This window comes from Rattus norvegicus, chromosome 10, assembly GCF_021556685.1.
Source record: "Rattus norvegicus strain SHRSP/BbbUtx chromosome 10, alternate assembly SHRSP_T2T, whole genome shotgun sequence".
NCBI classification, from domain to species: domain Eukaryota; kingdom Metazoa; phylum Chordata; class Mammalia; order Rodentia; family Muridae; genus Rattus; species Rattus norvegicus.
The window spans coordinates 56,530,619-56,555,801 of record NC_141543.1 but is presented as its reverse complement, the minus strand read 5'-3'; the positions used below and the strand labels follow the sequence as shown (position 1 = coordinate 56,555,801).

General features: G+C 41.6%; 1 protein-coding gene across 1 annotated transcript in view; it reads left to right on the top strand.

The window, feature by feature from the left end:
• The window catches only part of Dnah9 (dynein, axonemal, heavy chain 9), a 353,020-nt gene that overhangs the window by 207,665 nt on the left and 120,172 nt on the right, over window positions 1-25,183 (top strand). Inside the window, 4 exon segments of the mRNA NM_001427097.1 lie at window positions 2,015-2,176; window positions 7,828-8,024; window positions 16,887-17,049; window positions 20,965-21,088. Coding sequence (NP_001414026.1) covers window positions 2,015-2,176; window positions 7,828-8,024; window positions 16,887-17,049; window positions 20,965-21,088 — 646 coding nt within the window.

Sequence of the window (25,183 nt, the reverse complement as noted above, 5' to 3'; positions counted from 1 at the left end):
TATCTGGTTCTGACATTCCTCATAATTTTTGTTTGATATGCAGTTCTGATTGGCTTTACCATGAGCAGATAATTTGAGGGCTGAACAATGATGGTTTTCTTTGAAGGTCACACACTTCTGCTTGTCTGTGCGTCTCTGTAGCCCACAGTGATTGCACCTTGGCTTCCATCTCTGTAAGAGCTGACTACAACCCTTTGGGTTCCCTATGGGTTTTAAGTATGGTTCTCCTTATTGTAAACCTAGTTTTGAAAACCTAGTTTTCATCCTCCCCTTCCCACTCCATGAGACAAGACAAGATCATGCAACATCTTAACCTCCTCCTTGTCTCCATCTTTTCCTTGTCCTAACTTGTATCCATAGTTGGTGAACTGAGAAAAGTCTCAAGACGAAAAGTGATATTGGTTATCTGACTCATTTATCTGGCATTTTATCCTCTTAAGTCTTCACTATCTTGGTTATTCTCTAGGCAGTGACTGAAAATAGGAAGCTTGAAAACACATTTTCTGTCTTTTCTTATTAACCTTAGAGGGTTTATGCATGATCAGCTAGTAAGCCATCACTAAAACAAATCTTGAAAGATTTCTTGCTATGCCATATAACGATATGTAGAAGATTTAATACTAGGCCACTCTTTGTTTCAATAAAAATTCATTTCAAGGGGCTAGAGAGTAGTTAAAAGCATGTATTGCTCCTGAGTTCAGGTCCCAGCACCCATATAACTTATATGGGTTTATAACTTTCCATAATCTCTGATCCAGAGGATTTGGCAACTCTGGACCCTAGATACCTGAACTTATATCCATATATCCACACTCAGATACACATACATATGAGCAATTTTTAAATAAATCTTTCAAAAGGCGGATCCATTGTAAATATCTGTCTGGCAGCATGCTAGGCACTGGATATACAATGACAGGAATCAACTGCAGTCACTGAAATTCATTTGCTTCCCTTTGAGAGAGTTATCATGGTCTGTAGTAAATGAACTTGAAGAAATAAATAATCAGAAGAGCTAATAATTCTTATATTTTGGAGGTTTATACAGAAAAGGCCATATGGGACATATCAGAGGTTATGGGTGCTATTGAACAGGGAGGGAGAACTTATAAGTCTTCCACAAAGGCATTGGAATGAAATCATGACAGATGAGCAGAGGAAGCAAAAAAGGAAGCAAAAGTATGCATGGTCAGAAAAACAAAACTGAAAGCGTAAACTAGGTGTTTAGGGAAGCAATGATGAGGATGTTTATAAAGAAGTAGACCATAGCAATGTTAGGACCAGATGTTTGGTTTGTGTACTTAAAGTCTAAGTATGAACAATAAGGAACCATTAAGTGGTCCCCATCTTCTCCAGGACAAGAAGGCAATGAGAGTAAACCAGATGATTGTTTTGAAGCTAGATAGAGGACCCCTGAGGTTGTTAAGTCTGCCTCCATTTGCCTTTTCATGAAAAGCAGATGTTCATGTGTTGGATAATAACAGGAAAGAGAGGTGACAGATTGACATCTCTATAATACATAAGAGAACTCAATAAAGATGAGCATTTTGGCTGCTGGCCTGCCAAGGCAAACTATTTTTCTCCTATTATCTGTCATTGTTCTGATGTTAATGCATTCAATCATTACCACCATCAATTTGTAAAACAAACCTTTTAGGAATGAAATATGATGTGTCTTCCCCCCAAAACGCCTTGTCAACATTCCAAGTTTCCCTTCCTCTATAACAAACTCCTTAGTGAGATAATCCTGAGGTACCATCCCAGGTTGGACATAATGCTCTAGAACAGTTTGGCAAACCTTTATCTCTAAAAATACTTACATTATGATTCATAACAATAGCAAAATTACAGCTATGAAGTAGCAATGGAAATAATTTTATGGTTTGGGGCTCACCCCAACATGAAGAACTGAATTAAAGGGTAACAGCATTAGGAAAATTGACATCCACTTCTCTAGAAAGTGTTGTACTTCTGAAATGTCGTTAACATTATATGTTGTCTGTTCTCCTGGAAGGGCATTCTTTTCTCCTCCACTGAATGTGTGAAGTCCACACAGGACCTCGTAAAACTCTATCTGCATGAGTCAGACCGGGTTTATCGGGATAAGATGGTGGAGGAAAAGGATTTCAATCTTTTTGACAAACTCCAAACAGAATTCCTCAAGAAAAATTTTGACGTAAGTATTGTCTATGCTGTTTCTATATTTGAAACATAATGAGGACCATGCAGGTGATCACCAAAACCACTCTAGTCCATGAAGTCATGGAAAGCCAGAGATTGGGTTATAAAAAGAAATTATAGCATGACTTTCCCCAGTCCAAAAGAAATGGGCATGACACAGTTTATTCACAGATTTCACATCTACAGATCCCTAAAAGCATCTGATCCAAAGGCTTACATGATACTGAGGCTCTTTCTAACTGCCCGGGTGACATCGTAAATGGTGTCAGCATCCTGAGACTGTGAGCCCCCATCTCTCCCTTGATAGCCATCTTGAAGGTGTTCATAACTGAAAATGTGAAACAATTCTGAAACTCACATTTAGAATGATTCTGGACACTAGGTGTTTATATTAATGACGTAAATGCATTTTCCTGTCCAGAAATCAGAGAGAAAAATTACTGGTGATTGTTCCCTCATTGGCTCCTCCTCCTCTTCCTTCTCTTCTCCCCATCCTTATTCCCCTCACTCTTCCTTTTCAATGAGACAGGATTTTGCTATACAAGTAACCTATTCTTGAATTCACTCTGTATCAGAATCCCTATGCAGCCCAGGCTAGGCTTGAACCCTTGGCTTTCCTATCTCTACTTCCCAACACATGAGATCACAAGCATATGCCACCATGTGATCCCCTTTTCTGATACACCATGGTTCTGTGACTGTGATCCTTGACACATGCTCTTCTAAATAGTTGAAAAGAAGTCTTGACAGGAACAGTGGAGAGGGGCTTCATAGTACACCTCTGCCTTGGAAACTCACAGTGCATCTAATGCTTAAACCCAGAATCTGGAATCATCCTAATTTACACATTGCACCCTGAAACTCATTCACCTTTGTCAAGAGCTCCTAACTTCTAGAGAGAATGTCATATGGACTGTGGCTTGAGATATGTTGACCCTGGAACACTACCATTCCCAGTGACAAAATTACCCAGCAACTAGCATAAAAAGTTCTGCAGAGTCACCATGTTTTCTGTTTTCTCTTGAACTGGAATCATACCCTGTTTGTAATTACATTCTCTCTACATATGCTCAATGAATTAGCCTGTTCTTGATCATTTTAACAAAATGCCTTAAGCTTGGCAGTTTAGACATGGTTGTATTTGGAGCACAACACTACAAGCTGACAGTCTAAGATGGGGTAGCCCCGTTGGTTTGGTCTCTGTGAGCAGACTGACAGTGATGACTAATACAGAGTTAGATGGGACAGCACGCTCAAAGGAGATGAAATCAAGAACTTAGGTTTATTTTTAATGTACCATCAGAAGAGCTGACAGCTCTTTGCCCAAGATTAGAATCATTAGCTTCTTTTGTGACTGGGTTACCTCACTCAGGATGATATTTTCTAGTTTCATCCATTTGCCTAAGAATTTCACGTAGTCATTGTTTTTAATAGCTGAGTAGTACTCCATTGTGTAGATGTACCACATTTTCTCTATCCATTCCTCTGTTGAAGGACATCTGGGTTCTTTCCAGCTTCTGGATATTATAAATAAGGCTGCTATGAACATAGTGGAGCATGTGCCCTTGTTGTACATTGGAGAATCTTTTGGGTGTATACCCAGGAGTGGTATGCACTCACTGATAAGTGGATATTAGCCCAAATGCTTGGAATCCCTAAGAAAAAAATTCACAGATAATATAAACCCAAGAAGGAAGACCAAGATGTGGATGTTTCATTCCTTCATAGAAGGGAGAACAAAATACTCCTTGGAGGAAATACAGGGACAAAGAGTGGAGCAGGGACTGAAGACAAGGTCACCCAGAGACTGCCCCATCTGGAGATCTATCCCATATGCAGCCACCAAACAGTCGCTATTGCTGATGCCAAGAAGTGCTTGCTGACAGGAGCCAGATGGTTATCTCCTGAGAGGCTCTGCCAGAGCCCTACTGATACTGATGAGGATGCTTGCAGCTAACCATTGGACTAAACAAGGGGATCCCAATGGAGGAGTTACAGAAAAGACTGAAGGAGCTAAAGGGGTTTGCAACACCCTAGGAAGAACAACAATATCAACCAACCAGACACCACCAGAGTTCCCAGGGACTAAACCACCAACCAATGCGTACACATGAAGGGACACATGACTCTAGCCACATATGTAGCAGAGGATGGCATTGTCCAGCATCAATAGGAGAGAAAGCCCTTGGTCTTGTGAAGGCTTGTTTCCCTAATGTAATGTAATTCCAGGTCACTGAGGTTGGAGTGGGTGGGTGGAAGTGGGAACATTCTCATAGAAACAGGGAGGGGGGAGGGAGGAGGGGAGAGGTCTGAAAGGGGATAACATTTGAAATATAAATACATAAAATATCCAAGAAAAAAGAAAAGAAAAGAAAGGATCATTAGCTTCATAGAGCTGTGTCCCCAGTGATACAACTACCTCTGTCTGGCCCCACCTTTTAAAGAGCCCACTGCCTATTACATGGCCAACTGGGGATCTAGCTGCCACAGGTGAACCTTTGGGGAATGACCCACACCCATACTGCAGTACCTTCTTTGGATCAGCGCCATATTTTCTCCTGATATGTGTGTCCCTGAAAATGGTACACATAATGTCCTCAACCAGTTATTCTAAACCTGTTCATCACTAACACTTTGGCGCCTCTAACTCTAAAAATATTTACATTACGATTCATAACAGTAGCACAATTACAGTCATGAAGAGGCAATGAAAATAATGTTGTGGTTGGGGGTCACCACAACATGAGGAACTTTATTAAAGGGTCACAGCATTAAGAATGTTGGGAACCCTGCTTCAGAAAGTGCTTTTAACTGTCATACTTCTGACACCATCCTAATTTACATATAACCCATCCCAGTCTAAATGGCAAACTTTCTGGTGCTGAGCAGAACTTTCGAGTAGCTTCTTTTTGGCCGGCTGTTTTCAAGGTAAACACCTTCATTTCTATTTCCCTCGTTATTTTTATGGAGCCTGGCGTTCAGATCTCTCACATCTGAGATGGTCCCCTGTGAGCACTGCAGCGTTAGCCATTTGTGTACTTAGAGTTAACTTTGCAAGTAATCCTTGTCTTTATGAGCTGGTCTGTGCTGAAACTTTAAAGTCACAACACTTGGTTTTTGAAGTACAGATCCTTATGAGGGTTTGATGAAAAAGCTCACATCATTTGATCAGAGACCAAAATATAGTTCACACAGCCATTATTCTAACTAACAACACTTATGAAGACAGCTGAGGCCCCTTACCTGCACATATCCTAACACTGGTATCAGCACAAAATTGCCTGATTCCTCCCAAAGGAATTCAGCCCCCTTTTTACTGCTTGTAGCTTGTAGTGAAACACAGTATAACTGTTAAGGATGCTTTGATTCATTGTATCAGGTGGCTTCCTTTCTCCCTTCTGCACAACATGGCTCTGATCATTAAACTGGAGACTTGTTTTGTTCATCAAAGAATCTTTGTATCTCAGGCTTCTCAAAACTGTACTTTGTTTTCTCTCCTGATAGATCCTTAGTGAAAACTGACACCCATCAGGATCAACCCAGTAGGTTAGCTTGTTCTTAAGATGGGCAACTGGATTTCTGCATTCCTTTCCTGTCCTTACTTATTTGCTTTATGTATGTCTATTTTGTGTGTATATGTGTTTGCCTACATGTGTTTCTATTACCATGTGGCATGCCTGGTGCCCTGGGAGGCTGGAAGAGGGCATTAGATCCCCTGAAACTGGAGTTAGAGGTGATTTAAGCCATCAAGTGGGCAGTGGGAATCAAACCTGGGTCCTCTAAAAGGGCATCCATGGCTCCTGACCATTGAGCCATCTCTCCAGACCTTTCCTATTTAAAATAACTTTTACTATGATACAACACCATGACCAAAACCAATGAGTCAAAAGCATTTATTTCACTTACAGTTTCATGTTTCCTAAAGAACCCAAAGCCTCCAATCCAGGAAGTAACCCCACCCACAATAGGCTGGGCTCTCTTACATAAATCAGTAATTAAGAAAATTCCCTATAAGCTTCCATTTAGTCTGATCTTATATAAGCACTTTCTCTTTCTTTTTTTTTTTTTAGAGTTATTCATTTATTTTACGCACAAGTACCCTGTAGCTGTCTTCAGACACACCAGAAGAGGGCATCAGATCTCATTACAGATAGTTGTGAGTCACAATGTGGTTGCTGGGATTTGAACTCAGGACCTCTGGAAGAGCAGTCAGTGCTCTTAACCGCTGAGCCACCTCTCCAGCCCCTATATAAGCACTTTCTCAACTGAAGCTCTCTCTTTTCTGATGACTCTAGGTTGAGACACATTAGACAAAAAACTAACCCAGACAGGACCCCTACTACGTCTTCTTAAACTAGACAAAGTAGTTCTTTTGCATTGCAATCGACCTACCCAGATGTCTAAGATAGGGTTTTGTCTTTCTTTCTTTCTTTCTTTCCTTCTTTCTTTCTTCCTTCCTTCCTTCCTTCCTTCCTTCCTTCCTTTCTTTCTCTTTTTACTTAATCACATTACATCCTGTTCACTGCCCCATCCCAGTTACTACCCCTTCCCACAATCCTTCCCCCTTTCCCCTCTCAGATAGGGTTTTCCATGACTCTTAAAAGACCCTCAAGAGTCAGGGCACATCTGATACTCAATCTTCTATCCCTCTGTTCTTTTTCTCAGTCAGCAGGCCTAGTTTCCCTCTTTTGTGTTTGGGGGAATCTTGTCCAAGGAATTTATAAGACTAACAGGGTTATGACTTAGCCCTGGCAATGGCCCCTTCTGGTTACCTGTTCCCGGCATGAATTTCCTAATCTGAATTTCAGAAAGCTTCCTGGGATACATTACTTCTGTAATATTTTTTCCTACATGAAATCTTAATTATTTGACAAGCAAATAATTTACTACTTGTTCTCTAATGCAAACTAACAATAGAAGTTTCCAAAATGCTTAGAGAATAAATTGTTAACAAAGAAATGAAAAGTTGTCTCTGTTTAATTAATGGAAATTTACTAGTCATTATGCAATGTGCTAATATTTGTCCTGGAGTAAGATTTGACAAACAGGAAGGAAGAATTCTTACGAAAGTGTTATAAACAGTGCATTATACTCTAAATGTTTTAATATTGGAAGGAACCTTATATATAAACCAGAAAATTAAGGATGGGGAGCTACTAGTGATTATTCAGAACCAACCAAGCCTTCTCTATGGGTGGACCAACTTCACAAAAGATATGCTGTATGAGCATTCTGAAGGTTAGGGAATAAGAACCATTGAAATGGCTGTTGGGTAACTGAGGCCCCTGGATAGTGATACACTACATCCAGCATTACCAAAGGAGGCCCTGCCTAGAGAAATCTAGCCTTGTCCTCATCTACTCTCCTGAACACAAAAAGATTCATATAGTGCTTTGAAGGCAGATGCCTCCCACTTTCCACTTCCCACCATTAATTCATAAGGAGTAACAAATATTTATGAATCCCTGGAGCTGGTAAACCCATGGTAAACGTCTACTTCCCGGGAAAGTGTCAAAGAGAAAATTCCCAAGAGGACCTGATGCTTAATTTTCACTAAGTATGTGGAGAGAAAAAGCAGTCAGTTTGATATCTCCCCCATATTGGGTACCAATACAGAAGATCCTCTTCCCTGTGTCTTCTCTCCAGGATAGCAAAGGGATGCTGGAGCAGACCCAAAACCTGAACATGTATTGTCACTTTGCAAATGGCATTGGTGAGCCCAAGTACATGCCTGTGCAATCATGGGACCTTCTGAGCCAGACTCTGGTGGAAGCCCTGGAGAGCCACAACGAAGTGAATGCTGTGATGGACCTGGTTCTCTTTGAGGATGCCATACATCATATGTGAGTGTGCATCTCTTCCTTGCCTCCCCTCAGTGGCTTCTCCTTCCTAGGGTCAGAGGTCTCATTTGGTTATTTCAAGTCACTTTTTTCTAAAGTTTGTAAGTGAAGGTCAAGATGACTGGTAGCAGTGCTACAACTGCAGTTTCACTAATAGCCATAGGGGGCAGTAGAACACAGAGTTCAGCTCCAGCGAGCACCAGGACCCTCATCTACACACACACACACACACACACACACACACACACAGAGAGAGAGAGAGAGAGAGAGAGAGAGAGAGAGAGAGAGAGAGAGGCACACTTACACTCTCACACACTTGTGCATCTTTTTCGAGTACTCATGTATTTCAAAACTTAAATATTATTATGCATGCTCTATTTAATGTATCACTTATCACTGGCAATAGTCACCAGCTCTCCCTGATAACTTACACTCACACAATGTGGCTCAGATCCAACTGTTTATGTTGACCAGTCTGAGATCTACTTGATACTCTTGGTGCCTTACAGTGTCCTCCCACTCTAACCAACTTCCCCAGGGTGTTCACTAACAAATGCTCACTGACACACAGCTGGCCCTGACTTGAAGGGAGCTGTTTCCTCTTTCCCACCCATCCCAAGAACCTCAGAGCTCAGAGAAGGACAAGGCTCCTATCCTCACCTTCACCACTATGGCACGATTTAAGTCATTTCTCCCTTTAAAAAGGTTTATTTGTTTCTATGTGTTAGGTGTGTAAGTGTGTTGCCTGAATGTATATATGGTACCAAGTACATGCCCAGTGCCTATAGAGGCCAGCAGAGGGCATCAGATCCCTTGGAACTGTGGTTACAGGTGATTGTAAGCCATGGCTAGGTGCTAGAAATCAAATCCAGGTCCTCTGCAAGAATAGAAAGTTTTCTTAACCACTAAGCCATCTCTCTAACCTACTCTGTCCCACACATTTCTCTTTCTAACCTTCAGAAGGCCCAGTCATTGTGAAGCACAGGGCTCTACTTTTATGCCCCCGGCCTCTCCGTGTCACTGTCTACTGAAGCCCAGCCATCTCCTAAGCACCTGAGCAATCTCCTTACCTCTGACTCCACTCATTCCCAACATCCAGCCCTGAACACTCTATTCCCTGGCCAATATGTCTCCTGTGACCTTAGCTACATGCTCCCACCCCTCCAACACATATTCTTCCCCAGCATGTCTACTCTCAGCACTGAGCTCTCTTCTAGAGTCTAAATTACAGGCATCTCTATGACTCGCACATCCATCTTTCTCTTCTACTCCCTCCAAGCTCCAGCTGTTCCCCAACTCCATCAAGGCTTCCATTTATGGGCCAGATGCTTTAATCATACTCTTGTACCCATTTCCCTGTCATGTCTTCTTAGTTAACAGATGGTTATCCTAGTCCAAACTTCTCTCACTCTCCTGTCAGAGTGTCTATGGGACCAAACACAATTCTCGTTAAACCACACTGCCGTCTATTTCATCCCTCTCCCAGTTGTTGAAGAAAATCCCTCAACCACGGTGGTTAGTGTTGCTTCTTCTTTGTGTCCACACACATCAGGTAGACCCTAATCATGGCCTGAAACCCTCCCCATCTACCCTGAGAACTTCATTCCCTTCAGCTTCCTGAAATAACTGCACAGATCTGATTGTGCTTTCTCCTCAGTCTCTGACAGCCCTGCCCTGCCTTCAGTTACTGCTACAGAATGCATCTTTTTTTCCTCATGTAAAATCTTTTAATTGACCACTTATAAGCAGCTATTTTAAAATGATTTATTACATTTAATGCCCTATTTATCTAAGACTAGAAAGATTGTAGCTGTGCCCCTGAATTTCACACATCATTTAAAAAATACTTGCCACATTGAAATCACACAAGCTTAGGACATGCAAAGTGACCATGACCATTACATTTTATACCTGAACTGTCAACATATAAAATATGCAAATAGAAATTTTAGCATTTTTTGTGTTTTTAATAGTCATTTTCTTTTTCTGTTTCCTTTTTATAATTTACTTTTTATTTTTATTTTTTAATTGGATATTTTATTTATTTACATTTCAAAGGTTATCCCCTTTCATGGTTTCCCTTCTGCAAACCCTTATCCCATCCCCACTTACCCTGCTTCTATGATGGTGCTTCCCCACTGACCCTCTCCATTATTCCTCTAATTGAGGCATCAAGCCTTCACAGAACCAAGTGCCTCCCCTCCCATTGATGCCAGATAAGGTCTCTTCAGCTCCTTCAGTCCTTCCCCTAACTCCTCCATTGGAGTCCCTGTGATCAGTCCAAAGGTTGTCTTTGAACATCTACATCTGTATTGGTCAGGATCTGGCAGAGCATCTTAGGAGGCAGCAGTATCAGCCTCCTGTCAGCAAGCACTTCTTGGCATCAGCAATGGTGTCTAGGTTTTATGTCTGCATGTGAGATGGATCCCCAGATGGGGCAGTCTCTGGATGACCGTTCCTTCACTCTGCTCTACTCTTTGTCCCTGTATTTCCTTTAGACAGGGACAATTCTGGGTTAAAATTTTGGAGATGGGTAGATGGCCCTATCCCTCAACCAGGGGTCATGCCTAACCTCTAGATACAGTCTTGACAGGTTCTCCCTCCCCTTTGTGGGAGTATTTCACCTAATGCCATGCCCATGGGGTCCTGGAAGGTTCTTGCTTTCCTGGCATCCAAGACTTCCTGTTTGCTACCCCCAGTCCCTCCTTCCCTATTGCTACATACTTCTGTTCAATTTCCTGACCCTCTGTACATCTCCTCCCATATCTGATTCTGCCCTTTTTACTGAAATAACAAAATGACTAGAAGAAAATGCTCATGCTCACCCCAATGTACACATCACCGACCTGAAAGCCCCCTGCCTCACTGCCTCATGCATTCTATGCACAAAGTCCTATCAGCCTTCCTGTTTCCATTCGAGTCACCTTGTTCTTTCTGAAGGCCAATCACTCTACCTGTCATGAGGTCCCATCCCTTCCCCTTCCTGGTAACTTTATTTCTTCCCATAGATATTTCCCCTCCCCTTCCTCCTTTCCCTTTCACCCCATCACTGATTTCTGGGTCACATGTGTCAGCATATGCAAACATTTTCACTTGTCAGAAATATAATAAGCTATTCCTTAGTCCAATCTCCCTTTTCATCTACTAATCCCCCATTTCTCTGTGCCTCTTCACAACAAAACCCATCACAAAGGCAGTCTATACCTGTCAACCTTTCTTGCCTCTAATTCTCTCTTCAACAGGCTCTTTTTGCTGCACGAACAAAGGAACTGTCACTGTAAACAATCCAGACCTACCGTTCACTAAGGTCAAATGCTATGACCAGGTCCACACCTCATGCTCCTTGACCAGGTGCTGCATTTCTTATGATTCTCCGCTTGGTTTAACATCCACCCATCTCCCCATCCAACATAGGTTTGTAGACTACACAATATCTACGCAGTTCCCCTACTCAGCTTCCAGGAAGCAGTCTGGCCTCACTCTGTACCTTCTTCTCTCTCTGGGAGTAGACCGTCCCTCCAATGACTCCCTTCACCAGCAGATCCTGCTGTTTTTGCTATAAACTTTTTTTTCCTTTTCTTTTATTGGATTTTTTTTTATTTACATTTCCAATGTTATTCCCTTTCCTGGTTTCCTGAACATAAACCCTGTATCCCATCCTGCTCCCCTTCATCTATAAGGGTGTTCCCCCACCCCCTTCCTTCCCCCTCCCCCGACATTCCCCTACATTGGGGGGTCTAGCCTTGGCAGGACCAAGGGTTTCCCCTTCCATTGGTGCCCAGCAAGGCCATCCTCTGCTACATACACAGCTGGAGCCATGGGTCAGTCCATGTATAGTCTTTGGGTAGTGGTTTATTCCCTGGGAGCTCTGGTTGGTTAGTATTGTTGTTCTTATGGGGTTACAAGCCCCTTCAGCTCTTTCAATCCTTTCTCTAATTCCTCCAACAGGGATCCTGTTCTCAGTTCAATGGTTTGCTGCTAGCATTCGCCTCTGTATTTGACATGCTCTGGCTGTGCCTCTCAGGAGACATCTATATCCTGTCAGGATGCACTTTTTAGCTTCATCCATCTTATCTAGTTTTGGTGGCTGTATATATATATATACACACACACACACACACACACACACACATATATATATATATATATATATACACATATGTATATGGTGGCTGTATATATATATATATATATACACACACATATATATATATACATATATATACATATGGGCTGTATATATGTATGGGCTCTGAATGGCTGTTCCTTCAGTCATTGCTCCAAACCTTGCCTCCACATCCCCTCCTATGAATATTTTTGTTCCTTCTTTTAAGAAAGAGTGAAGCATTTGCACTTTGGTCATCCTTCTTCTTTAGTTTCATGTGGTCTGTGGATTGTATCTTGGGTAATTCGAGTTTTTGGGCTAATATCCACTTATCAGTGAGTGCATACCATATGTGTTTTTCTGTGGTTGGGTTATCTCACTCAGGATGATATTTTCTAGTTCCATCCATCTGCCTATGAATTTCATGAAATCATTGTTTTTGATAGCTGAGTAATATTCCATTGTGTAGATGTGCCACATTTTCTGTACCCATTCCTCTGCTGAAGGGCATCTGGGTTCTTTCCAGCTTCTGGCTATTATAAATAAGGCTGCTATGAACATAGTGGAGCATGTGTCTTTGTTGTATGTTGGAGCATCTCCTGGGTGTATGCTCAGTAGAGGCATAGCTGGGTCCTCAGGTAGTGCAATGTCCAACTTTCTGAGGAACCTCCAGAGTGATTTCCAGAGTGGTTGTACCAGTTTGCAATCCCACCAACAATGGAGGAGTGTTCCTCTTTCTCCACATCCTTGCTAGCATCGGTTGTCACCTGAGTTTTTGATCTAAGCTATTCTGACTGGTGTTAGGTGGAATCTCACGGTTGTTTTGATTTGCATTTCCCTGATGACTAAGGATGTTGAGTATTTCTTTAGGTACTTCTCAGCCATTTGGCATTCCTCAGCTGAGAATTCTTTGTTTAGCTCTGAACCTCATTTTTTTTGCTGCAGTCTTTATACTAGTTCTTTCACTTCACTTTGGCATAGTCCTCAACTTTCTCTTTTCCTCTTTGATTTTTTTCTCTTCCTGGATATTTTAGTATGGTGTTTTCTTCTCTTAGAATCACAATACTTATTTAATCATACAACCCTTTGGAAATACTGCTTTTGTGCTCCAAATGCCTTATTAGTCAGAGAAAGAGAGAGAGAGAGAGAGAGAGAGAGAGAGAGAGAGAGAGTATCTTCAAAGACTCAGCTTCCTCCAGCTATGCTATGGAGCATCTTTAGCTTTTGTTTTTAATCTCTCAGAAATTCAGTGATGGGCTTAACACAGACAGTCTTGGTTCTCTGGCCCAGGAGTCCTCTAGAATATTGATCTTCTTTTTAAATTTTGTAATTTAAATTCAGAGTCCCTTGCCCTTGTCAGAGGTTGTTAATGAAGCCCCAGCTGGAGTCTAATGCTGACGGCTGCTAACTTAGCCATACTAACTCTGAAACTTCACCACTCCGGATGCATTTTTTTCATCTAAATATTGAATGATGCAGCCCATTCTATACTGACTCTGGGCCTTCAAGAATAGAACTGTGAACCAGGCGACACAATGACCCAGTTGTACTCCAATTCCTCCTCCATGCCTGCATCCAGGAGTCCAGTCTGCTCTCCATCTTTCCTGAATGGGAAGATAGAGCTTGGATATTTGGCACCAGTGTCTCCTTCCATCAGGCATCAATTCAGACACAGAAAAAAACACAAGCTCCTGCACAGAGCATAATGAAGAATTACAAACAGTGCCTTAAATGTGAGGTTGAGTATAAGTCACTGGGTTTTGTTTCAATGTAATAAAACTATATTGGATAGCTTCGATGTGTTTGCTCTGGAATGAACACAAAATAAACATGCATACTCTTTAGGCATGTGGAAATGAGTTTAATAGGAGGGCAAGAGAAGGGTAAATCTAGCTGATAATGACAGAGCATACGTTTTACAATTAAATAAGTGAAAAGGAGAACTAATAAAATAGGTAAATATAGGCCAATAAATAACTCCTGGATACTTAAGCAGACAAGCCTGAGCCACACAGAATTCAGTGATGTATGGTTTTAAGACCTAAACACTTTGCTAGGTCTAAAGCAGAAAACAAAAGGGTGGAAGTAAAAAATTGAAGGGAATTAGAATGCACATGAAAGGGCCTTACAAACATAGATGTCATCCTTGGGAAAAAAATAGAAAAGGCATAAATGAAAAACATTATGACTCATATGCATGAAAAGTATTCTACTCCCTAAAAAAAATCAAGTTAAAACTGTAATATGTAGCTTTTAAAGTTGTCAAGTGTGTGTGTGTGTGTGTGTGTTTGTGTGTGTGTGTGTGTGTGTGTGTGTGTGTGTGTGTATGATAACTACATACATGAATGAGGTCCATGCCCAGTGCATGTTGCTTATGAGTTGTTGATACACAAACACCTATGCAAGGGTTTCCATCCCAACAGCAAATATGATCCCCAGGAGAGATGAGGCAATGAGGATCCCCAGTTTCTTATGCTGGTTATGATTGAGTCAGACATCTTCCAAAACTACTCCCAAGCACCAGCTCCATGCTAAGTTTAGTCAGATCCTAATTGTTCACCACTTTGAATATGAGGTATCTACTGTAGCATCTTTAATATAGGGCAGGGATGCAGAGGCACAAGATCCAATGTCAAATGGATCCTCTGATTCTTAGCCAAAAGTGTCATACCCAACACACTGTAGTGACAATTTTGGAATTTTGGTTTCTTCAAAAAACACAGAAGTATAAGAATGTGTTATTATTCGAATCCCAGAAGTGGGATATGGGGCTGCTTCAGAATGTCCACAGCAGCTGACTATGATTTGCCTTGTGCTCTAGCAGTGGAGTGATTTTGCCAGTTGCAGACAGTTTCTGTAATTTTTCTAACATTTGGAGTTCGGGGAACTTTTTAGAGGATATATAAATGCTAGATCCCCACTAAGTGGGGTTGGTGGTTGGTGGTTGTTTAGGGAGGTTGGTTGTAGATTGCTAGTAATCCTGATCAAAGAAGACACAAAAGGAAAGAAATTAGGTTCAGGGATTTTCATAGTTCCTCTCTCCTCTATCCTTGTTTCTCTATTATCTGGTGTTTGAGGACAAAACCAGGGAGATAAAGGGTGGGGAAAAGAAGAATCCACAAAAGTAGAAAGACCAGTTATATTGCACTCTTTCTGTCCAGGATCACCAACATTAGAATTCACTGACTTACACTATAAGTCAGTGAATACAACCCAGTGTGTTCTCACCCTCCAGCATTATGGAGAAGTTTTACTTGAAAAGAGCACAGATGGGCACCACCATTCTGAGCAGCTTTTTCCCCATTAAATTTCCTGAGCCATTTAAAAATTGCCTTGCTGTTTGGCTCAGCAACTTTACATCTAGGAAACTCACCCCAAGGAAATGAATAGAGATATAAACAAAATGTTATAACACATTATATGAGACTGGAGATATTGGAAACAGCCTAAGTATCCAATAGTAGGATAGTTCAGACAAACAAGTTATTGTATTTTTATTATCAATACAATATTGAAATTCTATATGGTGGTGTTACACCATCAAAGGCATAGTCGAGCAGATTGCTTAATGGCTTAGAGAAGTCATCACAATCTACTGCTAAGTGAAAAACTGGTCTCAGGACACTGTACCCAATGTTTAGGAGTTGGTTTGGTGGTAGAGCGCCACGCATCATTGTGAGGACTTGAGTTTAATCATCAGGACTTGGAACAAATAAACAAAACATTACGCTCAGTATGTAAGCTGCCCTTGAATTTTAAAAGCTACAGGATAGAAATGCATTGACATTTCAGATGTAATAACCAAATATATATTCACAGACATCTACACACACTAGTCTGCAAGCCCATAAAATTAATGTCAGTAGGATTTATTGCTAGACCATAGAATAGTGTGTTTTCCCTGTATTTTATATATTTTGTATAATGAGAAGCCATTAGGAGCCTTATATAAGATCCACGGCTAGTGGAGATTAATGGAAGGTTGAAATGAGAGTCTGGAGGAGGTTGCAGGTGTATCATTTGAAGAAGACTGCTTGGGTGGGTAGTGGTTTCCTTCAGAGGTGATGATCTAAGCCCAGAGGAGACCTGAAGTATTTTCCCAGGGCTGGAGTAGAGAAAGAGATACTTGGGGTGCTAAGATGTTAGAGGGGGGAATCCAGAAGCTAAGGAAGTGACATCTACAAATATCCATTGCTTGAACATCAGCATCCAGGAAGGGTTAGAAGACTGAGGCTCAGGTCTGAACTCACTGCTTTCTTCCTATTCTTTAACTGTGTTCTTATTCTTCATGAGACAAACACTTCTAGCCTTGTCTTCAAGGCTTCAGCCTTCTCTGATTATTTTCCTAATAGCAGGGTTTTAACTTTTCTTCTTTTTCATGGTTCCACTTTTACTCAAAGTCACACAAGGATGAGAAGGAGGACACTGAGGGAAAGGCAGATTCAGTGAGGGAGAAAAAAAATTCATCCAAGTCCCTCTCCAGTACCACAGCTCATGCCACCAGGCCTGCCAGCCTTCCCTGGCCATTTCTCCCACTCTCAATCAGTTCAATGGGGCCTCTGGCTTTATGTAAGCCATAACAATTTCAGTACACTTGAACAAGAAGATGATACCATGTTTGAGGGCAAACTGTGAAAGTTACCCAGAGTTCAATTATGCCTCCAGGAGAGGCTTTCATTTTCTCTCCAACCATCTCACCCTCTGTGCTTCTCACTGTGGACAGTGGACTTTGTGATACACCTCTGCTTACTCCTCTCCAGCTGTCACATCAACCGAATCCTGGAGTCCCCTCGAGGAAATGCCCTGCTAGTTGGTGTAGGTGGAAGTGGTAAGCAGAGTCTGACCAGGCTGGCAGCTTTTATCAGTTCCATGGATGTGTTTCAGATCACTCTTCGAAAAGGCTATCAAATCCCTGACTTCAAGGTGAGTTTGAACAGTGTAGAAGAAGACCCTTTGTCTTCCTTAGAGTTTTTATTGCTGTGAAGAGGTATTATGACCACGGCAACTCTTATAAAGGAAATCATTTAATTGGGCTCATAATTCAAAGGTTTAGTGTATTATCATGGTGGGAGGCATAGTGACACCCAGGCAGACATGGTACAGGAGGGATAGTTGAGAGTTCTACATCTAGATCAGTAGACACAAGGAACAGATAATCATACTAGGCCTGGCTTATGCATTTGAGAATTCAAAGTTCACCCCCAGTGACACACCTCTTCCAAAAAGGCCACACCTACTCCAAAAAGACCACACCTCCTTATAGTGCCACTCTGTATGACCGAACATTTAAACACATGAGTCTATTGGGATAGAGGTTGCACATTCCTATTTAAGCCACCAAATTTCACTTTCTGGTCCCCATAGGCTTATAGGCATAATATAATGCAAAAAAAAATGCATTCAGTCCAAATTCAAAAGTCCCCATAGCCTTTAACAGTCTTAAACTTGTTTAAAAGTATGAAGTACACAGTCTCTTTTGAGATTCATGCAATTTCCTAACCATGGTGTCCAAAAAAATCAAAATAAAAAAGCAGACCACATACTTCCAACTTATAGTGGCACAAGATATACTTAATCATTCCAAAGGGGAACATAGTGAGGAAATACTGGACCGAAACAATACCAAAACCCAGCTGGACAAATCCAAACTCTGCATCTCCATAGTGACTGAGACCAAAGTTGCTCTTCAAATCTCCAACTCCTTTCAGTTTTGTTGACTGCAACACACTTTTTTCTCTTGGGCTGGTTCCACTCCCTACTTGCAGTTTTCCTTGGCAGGTATCCTAAAGCTCCGAGATCTCCAACATTTGGGCTCTTCAACACAATTCATAATTCACCTTCACATCTTCCCACAATTGCCTCTCTATTCCTCCATGCAGGGACACACCTGATACATCCCTGGCCTCAGCGGTTTTCCTTAGTCAAAAGAGGACCCTTTCTTTTATCCTTGACTCTAAAACTAGAACCATGTGACAGAAGATGTCAAATGCTATTGCTTGCTGGAGCTAGAGCATAGTCCCCTCATTCAATTATATATTCACTGGCTTTCTCTTTTTGACAGTTTCCTTTGCTGGAACCACCTGACTGATTTATAGACCAGACTTGTTTCAAACTCAGAGATCCACCTGCTTCTTCTACTGGAGTGTTGGGATTAAAGGGCTGTGCCATCACATCCAGCCCTAAACTATTCTTTAATTCCTTTTCACAAGTTGTAAGCTTAGCTGGGTGGGGTCTTGCCTGAAGTCACCATTCTCTTTATTCCATTTAACGTAAGGCTTTTCTTTAACCTGTTTATCTCCTTGAACACAGAATTTAGCTTTATTCCATTTTCTTTATCCTCCTTTATCCTTGATATGTACATTTTGTACTTTTCTTTCTCAGCTGGCTCCTTTTCATTATAGATCTCCATAAGAGTAAACACTAATAACTATAAGACAAAGTCAATACTAGGCTGTTTTGAAATTTCCTCTTCCAATGCAATTTATCCAAAATTCTTTAATTCAGCCTCAGGAAGTTTCTTCAGACAAGGGCAAATCTTCACTAAAGTGTCACAAGAACAGTCTCTAGGCCACATAGTAATGGTCTTCTCTTGAGCTGGGCCTCCATAGTTCAGATTACCCTCAGGACCACTGTCTTCCATGTTTCTACTAGAATCACCCATTAAGTATGCTTAAAGCATTCCGCTGTTTTCCTACCTCAAATTTCCAAAGTCCACATTCCTCCAAACAAAAGTATGGTCAGGCCTGTCACAACAATACCCCACTCCTGGTATCCACTTCTCTCTTAGGATTTTTATTGCTGTGAAGAGACACCATAACAAACGAAACTCTTATGAAGGAAAACGTTTCATTGAGGCTGGCTTACAGTTCAGAGGTTTAGTCCATTATTGTCATGGTGGAAAGCACGAAGGAATATAGGCAAACATGGTACTGGAGAACTAGCTGAGAGTTCTACATCTCAATCAGCAGGCAGCAAGAAGAAACAGTTATACTACGCCTGCCTTGAGCATTTGAGCTGTCCCCCAGTGACATACTTTCTACAACAAGACCATACCTACTCCAACAAGGCCATACCTCTCCCATGACAAAGCATCCAAACACAACAGTCCATCGTGGGGTCATTTCTATTTAAACCACCAACACTCTGATTCTCTCCACATATAGTAGTCGCCAGCCACCTACAATCCTTTTCATTTTCCTTGGTTCTCCACATCTTCTACCCAGAACTTCCCATCAGTCATCCATGTTCCCTTTAGTTACTATGCTGGTAATATATGTGGTTCTTTTCTCACTTGACTCAGCATAAGGACAGGGTCTTTTCAAGAGTCAACATCTATGGGACCTCATCTTTTACATCAGTGTGACTTGGCTCTTATCTAGTCTGTTTCAAATTTAGGACATAGATTGTTAGCAGCTCTTGTAGACTTGGGAAGGATTCAGAGAGTCTGTCCAAGTTTTATAAGAAATTCATATTGTAAAAGACAGGAATAACTACTGCCTCTGGGACCTTCCATATTTCCTGGTTTCAGGGTGTAGGCACATAGAAATCATAGTCTATGCTCTGGACAGTGAAGAAAGGTAGGATACACAACTTTTAAAGGTCACGTATCCAGCAGTCTCTTGAATCTACAGCCACAGTCATGTCACTATAGAAAGTTATGGTGTAAATCCCATCAGGAACTGCCTTTAGTATTCTTGAGAGAACTCCAGCCAGCCCTGATCCAGACCCTACCCACCTGACCTCATCATCTCTCAAGCAGTGATAAGAGCAGATGTTCTCTTCTGTTTTGAAGTCACAGCCCTTTGTCAACACTGGCTGCATACAAGGTCATAATCAGGCTCAAGTTTGGTCTTTCTTTGTATTTCTAAAGACCAAGCCAGTAGGTGGGAAACAGGCATTTGCAGAACAGTGTAATGCTAAATCTTGGCTATAGATCAGAATCCCTGGGAATTTTCCAATAATGCTGATGCCTGCCTCCCTTCCAGAGCTGTTCAGATTTAACTCACATGGGGAAACCACCTTGGTACTGGGACTGCTCAAAGCATCCTCTGGGTGATCCTAATGAAAATTGAGAAATGTGTCTTAGATCAGTCTGCAAAAGTGGGGGATAAGAACCATTAATTCAAAAAGAAGTCAGTTGCCTTTGACATGTTACTTGTAAACTATAGTAAATGCTATAATAAAAAAATGTTTGAGGCTTATCACTTTGTAAGAGTTATAGAAAAGGAGCCAAGACTGGATACACTGGCCAAATTCACGACTTAGCGTCCCAGCTTCAGATTTCGTCTATCTCCAGTGTTGACTGGGCTTCCTGTGGGTAGTTTCATGTCTACACCTATGACTATGTTGTCCAGCACATTTTTTTTCAATCAACATCTGTCTCTGGAGCCAGTCATAAGAGTACAAAGCATTGCTGATATGGGATGTATTCATTCCCATACAGGTAGCCCCTATACATAACTTTTCTGATAGCTTACCCTCTGGAACAAGTCATTTCCTCCCTTGATACCATTAGTCAAACAGATGAGTAAGACCCTCATCTGGCCATTGGGAGGGATCACCTCGGTTAACTTTCTATAGGCGCTCAGCAGCAGTGTATGAGCATCTGTAGTTGTACGAATTAAGAACCCCACTATGTGATCCTTACTCACCTCCATCGAACCAATGCCTAGAAACATGGCCTATTTCCCTTCCTCTTGCTGAAAAGTAGTGCTCCTCCTGGCCTCACACGGTCATCTTACTTTATTTCCAACTGAAGTAACTAAGAAAATGGTTCCTTTCCTAAAGAATGAGTTGTCCATCTCTTCTGAGGGATCTCTGACCCTGATGATCTTGCAGGTGGACCTGGCCAGCCTCTGTTTGAAAGCTGGGGTAAAAAATCTCAGTACCGTGTTCCTGATGACTGATGCCCATGTGGCTGATGAGAGGTTCCTGGTGCTCATCAATGATCTCCTGGCATCTGGTAAGGAAGTCTTTACCCTTGAATACCTCTAACGAAGTGAGAGTCGTCGAAAGGTAGAGGAGTGGTCTGACATCAGGAAAGTCAGGCCATAGCTAAAGAACATTAACACAGTGAAGGCTGATTTGCTGAAGTCTTTGCCAAGGCCGCTGCAGCTTACAGTCATGCTGGTTCTTTTCCTTTTTTTTTTTTTTTTTTTTTTCGGAGCTGGGGACCGAACCCAGGGCCTTGCGCTTGCTAGGCAAGCGCTCTACCACTGAGCTAAATCCCCACCCCCTATCATGCTGGTTCTTAAAGTCTCTTTTCATTGTAGACTGAGCAGTAATTTTGAGAATCTTTGTTGGACTGGATCTGATCAGTGGAAGAAGGGTGTGTAAGAGTCTGAGAATTTGCTAAATTCAGAGAACAGATGATATTTCCTCAGAATCCCCATGAGAAAGAGAAAGGGGAGCGCATATAGGTCTTGAGCTTGGTTGGGTACTAAGAGAAGACAGAGGGAGAGAAGATGTGCTGATACCCCAGGGTAAGATCAAGTCACCAGCCAAGGGTCCAGCAAGGATTCGGAATCTTGATGAAAAAAAAGAGAGAAGCAGCAGCAGCAGATGTAGAATTTCTCTATGTAACTGTTCTCAGACTCCACTGAAGTCCACATGCATTGCCAAGTACACCACAAAGGAGGAAGCAAAAAACGCAGTTCTTGCTGCTTTGTAGTTCTTACTTATGCATGAATTCACAAGTAGCATAAGTTCTTCTAAAAATGTATGTTTAAAGCCGTGTACACAGTCATGTGAAAAAATAAAGCACACAAACAACCCAAATGTAATTAATAACTTCTGCATATGATAATAGGTTATGCATTTACATGAATATGTCAATCAAAGATAATATGCTTTCCTGGATCTTACACCAAGCATATGTGTAAAATACCCTTTCTCTGGGTCAGTATACAGATGTACGTAAGCAAAATCCCCATGTCACTTCCCTGTACTTCAGAAGCCCATTCCTCCAGACCACCCCTGCTCTGTTTCATATTCTGTAGTCTAAGGAGTATGATCGCAGGATTTCTCTCCACCATCTCTCCTATATCACAAGGGTTATATTTCAGGACGATGTCACTGTTTCAGAGTCGTTGGCATTTAGCGTTGCCCCTCATGGCATTTGACCGTCATTCCATGAAGAGCCCCTGACTCCTGGCCCAGAACATGCACGAACAGGTTCTGTGATGGCTTGTTTCTAGGGAGCACCTCTGCCCTGGATTCCTCCCTGTGCTGCCTCCTAGAACAACCCTGAGCCTACACTTAACCCTGAGCCTACACTTACATCTTTCCCATTTGATTTTGTCTAAACTAACTTTATATCCAAGAGTTTTCCTGGAAACTCTTACACTTGTTCTCCTCCAATAACAAATGTTTCCATTCTTACTTGCCATCTTTAACATTTTATCAATGTATTTAATCTACACTATCACCACACCTTTGTGTGATTTTATTATATGAGACAGGGATCCAGTTCTCCTCCCACACTAAAACTATCTTATATTTTGGTTGTGAGCCTAGCCTTTAAAGGCTGAGCCATCTCCCCAGCCCACACTAAAGCGATCTTAAAGCCTAATTCTGAAACAACTGAAAGAGTAAAACAAAGCTTTCAAAATGTACAGCTTTGGAGATGTCAGACATGGTGCCTGCCCCAGCCTGGATTTCACTTGTAACCACTAGAGCCAGGTCACCTTCTCCAACATTGATTTTAGCCCATTGAAGTTTCATTCCTCAGTGATGTATCTTTAATTTATTTCATTTAAAAGACAGTTCTGTTGAAGTGCAGACCAATTTCTGAAGTCTCACCCAATAAAATGTAAGCCTGCTGGTGCGGCTTTCCGTTCAGGGTGCAGATTTTCCCAAAGTCATGATTCACACATGCGTGTTTAAGTAGGGCAGCAGGTTAGATAATGCTCTCCCTTTTAAATTAGCAACCTTAGTAGAGAGGATTAGGGCATATCTTCTACTTTTCACTTTCGAGTAAATAATTTCAGACTGGGAAGCCACTGGATAAAAGTCCAACCAAGAACATGGGGGTCCTAAAATATCTCTCAGAAATGCTTCAGTTCTGTGGGGTTGTCTGATCACTTGGTTGTTGGAACTCACAGTGAAAGGAGGAAACTATACCTTGTGGTCTAAAGTCAGAAAGGCTGGGTTCTAGAAAAAAAGGGAGAATTCTACCACAGTGGAAGGCTGGGTTGTGAATGCCCTTCCTGGACCTGATGCCTTGGGCACTCCTGCTAATGACTCAGTGCGCAGTAGTTATCTACAAGTCAGATGGGCTATAAATGTATGTGTGTACCACTGATGCTACCCTCCCCCAAAAGTGTGCCCCATAGAGCCAGTGACCTCATGCTGTAGGCTACAGTGTTTCCTCCTGTGCACTTTCATTTGTTAGTATTACAACATCGCTGTCAAATCAAGCCACGATGACAATACCGACCCCCCCCCAAAAAGAACAAAAGAAAAACGCCTAAATGATCAGCCTCTGGTTCTCCTCTGTGTTCTAGACTCTATGTCAGTGATTCCCTCCCAGTGTTGGCCCTTCCTTTAAAATCTCTATCCACAAATGCTGTTTTCTCTCCGCCCATCTCTGAATCCATATCTTTCCTATCCAGACCACCCAATTGGTTAATGTTTGCTATGACAAATTATGACACTTCTTAACTATGTCCTTCTATCCCAGGCAGCCCCCTGGTATTATAGTTGAGGCATGGCCTGTCTAAACCGTGATCCTGTATGAATCCCTGACTGGGTACAGTATGCAACCTGAAGCCCCTAGGTACAGGGAAACAGTCTTTCTGCTGCCCCTTCTCCCATTGCTACCATCACTGCTGAATTATGGGTTTCCAAGCTTTCTCCAGACATCCTGGTCTTCACTGTTCCTTCTGAAGTATATACTCTCCACCCAATATCTGAAGACTCAAGTGACTTATTGGTAATATGCCTTTCCTTTACCATTCTATGTTCAGGACTATGAGTGGCCTTGTCCACTTGAAAGATCAGTGGCTACACCATTCCCACTGTATTAACACAAGATTGTAATTTTAAGGACACGAAAACTATGCTAGCAGTTGTTTGTTAATTTTACAGTGTGAAATAATCCAGGGACACAAAAACATAATGATTAAATACCTACTATCCAGTTTAGGAAGGAAAGCTAACAAAACTAGAGCCACTGCAAAATTTTATTTCAGTTTTCTTCTTAGTCCTTAATGCCTCTTAGGTCTTAAACAGCATTCTGGGAGGTCTCTTTAAACTGAGGTATACAATACTCTGTGGGTAATACCATGAGGATGGTGTGTCATATGAGATAGTAGATATTACCATAGGGTAGTATGTTTTGGTAAGTCTTCATGCCAAAGATAGTGAGAAACATGGGTACCAAAATAGCCATCACAATCCCCAGATTTTTCTTCTGGGGACAAAGGAAGCAGTTTTGGTTTTGTTTATTTGTTTGTTTTTATTATTGTTGTTGTTGTTTAACCATAGGATCTAGGTGGGGTCATAGCTGAGAATCGAGTGTTATACTGAATAAAGCACTTCCCTTTCATCCCAAGCTCCAAATGACTGAACCATACCAAGGTATCAGAGTGCTACCAAAACATGCCAATTGCATTTTGCTAATGTGGTTTACAAGATACTATAGCATTTAGCCTGTAAATGCCTGCAGGTAGACATGGAGATGTCAAACTTTAGGCCCTACTAGCACAGTTTTGAGATGTTTAAAGAGCTTCTGCCTTTATACAGATCACAAAATTCCCTAAGGCAGCTCTTATCAAATCACACACTGATACATATCACAGGCTAAATGACACGAATGTTCTCAGAAAAACTAGAGGGATGCATCTGAAAATGGGAACATTGCTCACATTTCAGATGCCACTAGATATTCCATCCAGTGATCTTATAGGTTCCCAGGATCTTGAGAAAACCATGGTGAACGGATGAACCTGGATGAGTTTCAAAGTGCCCCCAGAGCTCTAGGCATCTTGCCGCTAAGGATATTCCATAAGTTCAGAGGAGCAAACATTGTCTACAGGGCAGAAAGAAAATACTGCAG